Source organism: Cicer arietinum, chromosome 1 (assembly GCF_000331145.2).
Source record: "Cicer arietinum cultivar CDC Frontier isolate Library 1 chromosome 1, Cicar.CDCFrontier_v2.0, whole genome shotgun sequence".
Classification (NCBI taxonomy): domain Eukaryota; kingdom Viridiplantae; phylum Streptophyta; class Magnoliopsida; order Fabales; family Fabaceae; genus Cicer; species Cicer arietinum.
The window spans coordinates 45,330,882-45,337,722 of NC_021160.2; the positions used below are offsets into that span (position 1 = coordinate 45,330,882).

Here is a 6,841-nt window from a genome sequence, read left to right on the forward strand (position 1 = left end):
TGGAACTCGAAATGAAGCTGCAGCTACCGGAGGGTGAAAGGTCATATTGTGACCTCTTACTCCTTGCATTGGAAGTGTTGGATGATGATAAGTATGGTGCTGTTGGTTGAGAGGTGGAGGAGGAGGAGGAAACCTGAGGACATTTCGGTTACCAGCTGTGTCGTGATACCTCTGCAAACCCATACTTGCACTCTCTAATGAACTGCCATTCATGTTCGGTGCTGGAGAATAATAGGGAGACAGTTAGACAAACTAAACTGCTAACCGAGATTAAAAAAAATCAGATAAATGTGAGAGCATTAATTAACAACATCGAAGGCACATCATGCACACACACACAAAAAAACATTTACGCATTTATCCAATCTTAAGGCACAAACTAACTGCTACTACAGCCGATGAAGCACAGACGTGGACACGACAATGGGACATTGATACCGATAATAATTTGAAAAATGAAAGAAATTAAATGTAACTACACTTGTCGGTGTCGGACACTAACACGTGTCGGACACCAGACATGCTTTCAATTTGAAGTGTTGGTGATACACAGATTATAACAAGGCATTTCACAAATTCATTGCTTGGTCGAGACTATCACATCCAACAAGTTGGGGTTTGTTTCTACTTTTCATCAGAAAGCCTGAAAAGAGCTTCTTACATGTTGTCACAAATTACCGACTTACAGGATATCCAAGTAATGAGAACAAATCGCTAAAAGAAGAACTGAAAAACAAGAAAAAAGAATTGCATATATACCCTGTACATAAGGCATTGGAATAGGCTGATTCCAGGCTGTAGTGTGGCCATCATTGCTATTACTATTCACTTGTTGTTCCAACCAAGGAGGTGCAGCTGGCGGAAAGTGTTGCCCCAAATAGTTTCCATGAATCAAATGGTTATGGTCATGCACCATAATAGACTCACCTGATCTTCCCCATGCGTTGCCATGTGGTCCTACTCCAATGAGCGGAGGAACATGGAATGGCAATGGCGCAGTATCCATCATAGTAACCCCATCAGCGTGTCTAGCATTAGGAGGAGCAATAGATGAACTAGCCGAAGCGTTAAAATGTTGTTGGTGACTTCCTCTAATCCCGTCAGCAACTTTCCTTTTGTACGGACCTCTACCATCGTCCATGAAACCAGCGCTTCTTCCGAAGTTATCTAAGGAAACTCCGGAAATTGCAAATGTGCTTGAACCCGGCAACTGATCAATAGCTCGGTGATTTATAGGCAGAGGGAAAACACCGGTACTTGAAGAAGGATTCATCCCAGAATAATATATGTTGCCTGCGGTTGCAACGCTCATATCAAGATTATGTTGAGGCTGAATACCATTGTATTGTGAAACACCGTAGACCCTAGCATTGTCATAAGCGTCTGGTAGATAATGAGAATCAACAATAGCAGTGTTCCCTGAAGTCACCACCGAGCGGATGTTAGGATGTCCGACGCTGGGGCCTCTCAAAACAACACAAGGTTCAGAATGAAAATAGCCTTGCCGCTGTTGATCCATATCTGAATCCGTCATTTGATCCATAACGTAGAAAATTGTTGTTGCAAGTTAATCCTAATATTCCATGAACGATGAAAAAACTTGAATCAGCCAGACACGTAAGGAAAAGAAGATTAAAATTCAAATAGTCATAATGACAGCAAATCAATATACTGCATAAAATAAAGCATGTAGTCCATTTGTCACATTTAACTTTTCATATCAGCATTAGTCATTAATACCTAACCAGTTCCTTGGATAAAAAAAGATAAATATTTATGATACATTCAATGAACAGATAAGATGCAGCTTCATTGAAAGACAGCAAAGTTGAATTATTGAGATACAACTTACAAACATGAACCAAAGAAATGCATGTAAGCATTCCAAATCCATACACAAAACACCAACAAAAAATATCCTTCCAAGTCAAAACTAGTCACTCTTAATAAAATTCCTTCAATTATATATAAAATGACACCCTATAAATTATTATAACATGTGAAGTCCAAAGTAATGAATTTCATAGCCCTTATGAATTATTATAAGAATCAACAAACACATTTAACCAGGTGGTTAGGCTCAAAGAGCTTCAATTAAGGTTGAATCAATCAGAACTACCTGAATTTGATCCCTGGTTGGAACAATCTTTGGTAAGGTTTTACTTACCTCTCCCTAATGAACTCCATATTACCAAAACCCATTTTCCTTGGTAACCATATGATTAAGACCCCAAAAAATCAATGGCCCATAAAAGTGAAAATTAAAAAAAATGACCTTTTTTCTTCTTCTTTAACCACATTTTTTCAGGTTTATAACCAAACAAGAAAGTAATTAACCCATATACCACCCATCCAAAATCATCACCGACCAAACAATAATAAAGGAACAGATAACAAAACCATACCTTGTTATCATCAAAACAAGAGCTTGCAACTTGTGAGTATCAGAGATCAAAATAACATACGAGGAACAATTCCAAAATCAACTCTGTTGAAAATTCACAAAAATAAAAAATTAATTTTTTTAATTAGAAAAAGCAAATTTTTTAATGGGTTTGGAAGAAAAATGTCAGAAATGATAATCGGACGAATGTGGTCGCAACCCAAGAATGCAAGTTCTTTAATTTAATCGAAAAAACACAAATGGGATATTTTAACCCTAATTAGTCCCCAAAAAATTGCAGAAATTGAACCTTAAAAATTGAAACTTTGATTGAAAAAAATTCAATTACCAGAAAGAGAAACCGAAAATGATCAGAATCAATGATGAAAGGATGAAGGATCGAAGAAGAAGAGGAGCAAAGAAAAGAGAGAGAAAAAAGAAAGAGTACAAAGGAAGAAGAGAAAAGGGAGAGAAATGAATATGATGATTATATGAAAGAGAGAGGATCGTGTCTTTCATTGGAGAGAAAATTTCATCAGTTATGCAATTTTTAATAACTTATTATTTTCCTAATTTTTAAAATGTTATATTATCTATGTTTTTGCAAGTTTTTTGGTAATGGATTTTTTTGCCAGAAAATTTTTAGGTAATAATAATTTTTTGCCAGGTATTTTTTAGGTAATAGTTTATTTTCTTAATTTGTTAAATACTATTATTATTACTGTAACAAAAGTTATTAATTGCATGGGACAGAAACTGAAAATCCATTTAGGAAATTTAGAATATTTATATACTATTAATTAATTAAAAAATGAGTTGAATTTTTATACAAATAATATAAAAAAAATTTACAGAATCAAGTATAACATAATTAGTTATATATGTATTTTTTTAAATACTTTAATAAAAATTAAATATTATTAATTATTTAACAGTTATATTTAATTGACAAAATAATATTTTATACTAATATAGATAAATTAAATTCATTAAAAAAAATTAGTACTTTTTTATATAGTGGGTTTCATACCTTCAAACAAAAATTATTTGGATAAGTTTCATGAATTAAAGATAAATTATTTATGAAAATTATTTATTTTATTTTATTGTAACAAATCTGTTTTATATTTTTATTTTAACTGAGATTTTTTATATTTATAAAATACCACATTTTAAAAAAAAATTGTCATTTGTTTTTTAAAAATGACATGTTGAGACTAAATTGTAAAAATTTATAAGGATAAATAACTTATATAAAATTTAAAAAATAAAATAAAACTAAGTGTAAATGTTCACAAAGATAAAAGATTTGTGTGAAAAAAAATGTTGGATCTTTTGCCATTAAATTAGATAAAAGACCTTAGATTAACTTTATCAAAATTATTTGACATGCAATGCAAGTAATGGGATTTCTCAAGTAATTAACGTTGACATTATTTCTTACAAATAAAAACTTACTTTTTAGAAGGAAAAAATCGTGATAAATTTTTTAATTTTATATTATGAAAATATAAAGTTATTTTATTATATTTCATTTAGTCAGAAATAGTTGTAATATCATCTAATTTTAAACATGATGTTATATAACTTCTATAACTTTTCGCATACCAAAGATAGTATTTTTTAATGTGATAATTTATCATCATCTTTTTATACTTTATAAGAGTTGGAGTATCTCTTGGACTTACATTAATAATATTTTTACTTAAAAATTAAAATATAAGATATTTTATTTATTTTATTGATGAAAATAAGATATTTTTTAGACAAGACGGAAAATTAAATTCAATAATAAAAATTTACAATTAGATATGAGTTTAATATTTAGATATTGTCGATATTAAAAGTTTTATATTCTCAACATATTACAGCTATTCATAAACATAATTTTAAATATTTAAAAATGCTAGACTAATTAGATTTGAAAAAATGCCGAAATTTGATAAATGAACAAATTTTTGAAATTTGATAAATGAACAAATTTTTGGGTTTTATGAAGCCAAAGGTTTATTTATGATATCTAATGGTAGATAAATTTCTTTTACAACGGAACGGAATATACTAATAATTAATAAGGTCGTTTAGAGAAAGAAAAAAAAAAAAGATAATCAGGTGTGTAACAATTTATCAACCAATTCTTGCAAATTTGACTTCCTATTGTGGGTTTTTTTATAGGTTTAATTTTGTTAAACTACTACTACCATAATAACTATAAAAAAATGCTAGCTGCCATCTCATGCCAACATGTATGATTAAAAAATGGGCATAGGTTGAAGTATTCAATTTTCTAATTATACATGAATTGATACTACTATTTGTTTTATGGATTTATTTGTTGTGTTATAAAATTATATATTAAAAAAACAATCTCATGGTTGTGAGAAACTTGCTATTAGTCCTTTCGGATTAGATTAGGTACTATTCTAGGTTTCCAATCCAATCATGTGGTGTAGCATGACGGTGGTGATTAACACACACCCACTTCCTATATTATAGATAGTTTTGGTTCTAAAAAGAAGAATACCAAAAATAATAGTAGTATTGGTTTGTTTGCATTTATTTGTTTTCGTCTTCTTTTTATAGTTTGGTTATGCATCAAATCTTGTTGTACTATATTTTGTAGTTTTATAAATTAAAATTATTATATTTATATGATTTGTTTTTTTTTAATTGAGTGATTTGTATTTTATATTTAATTTGTCGTGGAATATTAAAAGCCTAAAATACTTACAAAAAACTTCCTAATAATAAGTATAATTGGACCTAACTAACAAAAGAGATTAATTATATAAATACATGTTATGTCGTGCATAAAGTGTGGGTCAGAAATTTTACATTGTTAAGTGAAGGTTGAGCAATATATAAGTGAGTGAACCTATAAATTCAATGTCTTAAGATTTTAGGTAAAGATACATTGTCCAACTCACTTGTGTGATTGTTTTTAGCTCAATGTGAATGATTATGCAGACTCCCCTCACGGCCCAACTATGGTATCAGAAGTGATGATTCCCAAAGGGATCGACTCCTTTATCGAAAGTCTTTTTGATAACATGTGTACAAGTTCATAACGAGGGACGTGATATTGTTTGTGAGGATAATGAAATTATTTGTGACATTGCAAAATGGAGTATTGAATTAGTTGTTGCTAGTGAAATATGGAACGAGATCAAATTCGAATTCAAAGGAATCAATACTTTGTAATTCAATAATTATCATTTATTCTATTAATTTCAATTCCAAAGTGTTCAGACTACGTGTCTCATTGATGCATCAGTGATGACAGCGCAAGTATATATGGATGAAAAAAACTTTCGTTTAAGGGGGAACATAACCAGATGAAAGGGAGATTGTTGTGTAACAAGTGTAAGTTAGAAGTCTCACATTGTTTAAAAAAGTGAAGGTTAAGTAACATCTAAGTGAGATGACTCATAAATCTAATGTTTCTTAAGGTTCGAGTAAATATTTGGTGTTCCTCACTTGTGTCGTTGCTCTTGGTACAATGTGGATGATTCACAAATGCTCTTGGTCAACTCGCTTGTAGATTTGATTTGTAATAAAGACCAAATTAGCGCAGGTGATTTAGGAGTAAATTTGTGTGAATTTGAACTCTATAGTGTTCTTATCCTAATTTTAAAATTAGACCAAATTTTTGAAATTTAACTTAAAAAAACTCATTTTTAAGGAAATCAACTCTTTTTTTGTTGAAAGTTTTAATTTTTAACAACTTTAAGAGCTATATTTTTATTTATTTATTAAAATTATTTAATTAATTTGATTTTATACAAGTTTATGAATATAATTTTTTTTATCTTATACGAGTATGAAATTTTACTACGGTGATTTTGTATATCTTTGTTTTATAATAAAATTAAGTTTGGATTATTGATGTATGTAATGGTATTATATTAGTATATATGTCATGCATATATATTAATTTAATATAAGGTAAATTTATTTGTGTCGAGTCCACATAGCCAAAACAAATTTACTTAAAAATTAAAGTTTGCCAACCTTGAACTAAACAATACACTATAAAAAATGTGGTTTAAATTATTTATATTTCATGTTCAACGTACATTATGTAATATACAACAGAAGTGAAATATGTAAATATGTTTTCAAATTGTAAGTGTATCTTAAATTAGTCTGTCAATTTTGTGAATTAGTAAATACATCATTGAAATTATAAAATATCAATCAAAATAGTTTATATGTAAATTTTTATTATTAAATATTTTGATGTGCCATTATAATCGAATATTACCCACATTGATCTCACATCAATGTCATCTTCTAAGAGACGAAATTTTTATGAAATTTTATTATTTTTGACATAAATTTGTGAGAAATTGTAATTGTGCATTAAATAATTATTAACAAATTAATCCATGAAATATTTAAATTTCATCGAAGATTAGTTCATTTTGTAATGATATTGATATGAAATCAACGTGTAGG

At 29.1% G+C, this 6,841-nt stretch overlaps 1 protein-coding gene across 1 annotated transcript in view; it reads right to left on the reverse strand.

Annotated features, from left to right (window-relative positions):
- LOC101491402 (probable E3 ubiquitin-protein ligase ZFP1) overlaps window positions 1-2,914 on the reverse strand; it is a 4,182-nt gene extending 1,268 nt beyond the window's left edge. Inside the window, exons 1-4 of the mRNA XM_004489032.4 lie at window positions 2,733-2,914; window positions 2,406-2,488; window positions 760-1,573; window positions 3-221 (exon numbers count right to left, since the gene is read on the reverse strand). Coding sequence (XP_004489089.1) covers window positions 3-221; window positions 760-1,543 — 1,003 coding nt within the window. The 5' untranslated portion in view covers window positions 1,544-1,573; window positions 2,406-2,488; window positions 2,733-2,914. The remainder of the gene's footprint in view (window positions 1-2; window positions 222-759; window positions 1,574-2,405; window positions 2,489-2,732) is intronic.
- Between the last annotated feature and the right edge of the window lie 3,927 nt (window positions 2,915-6,841).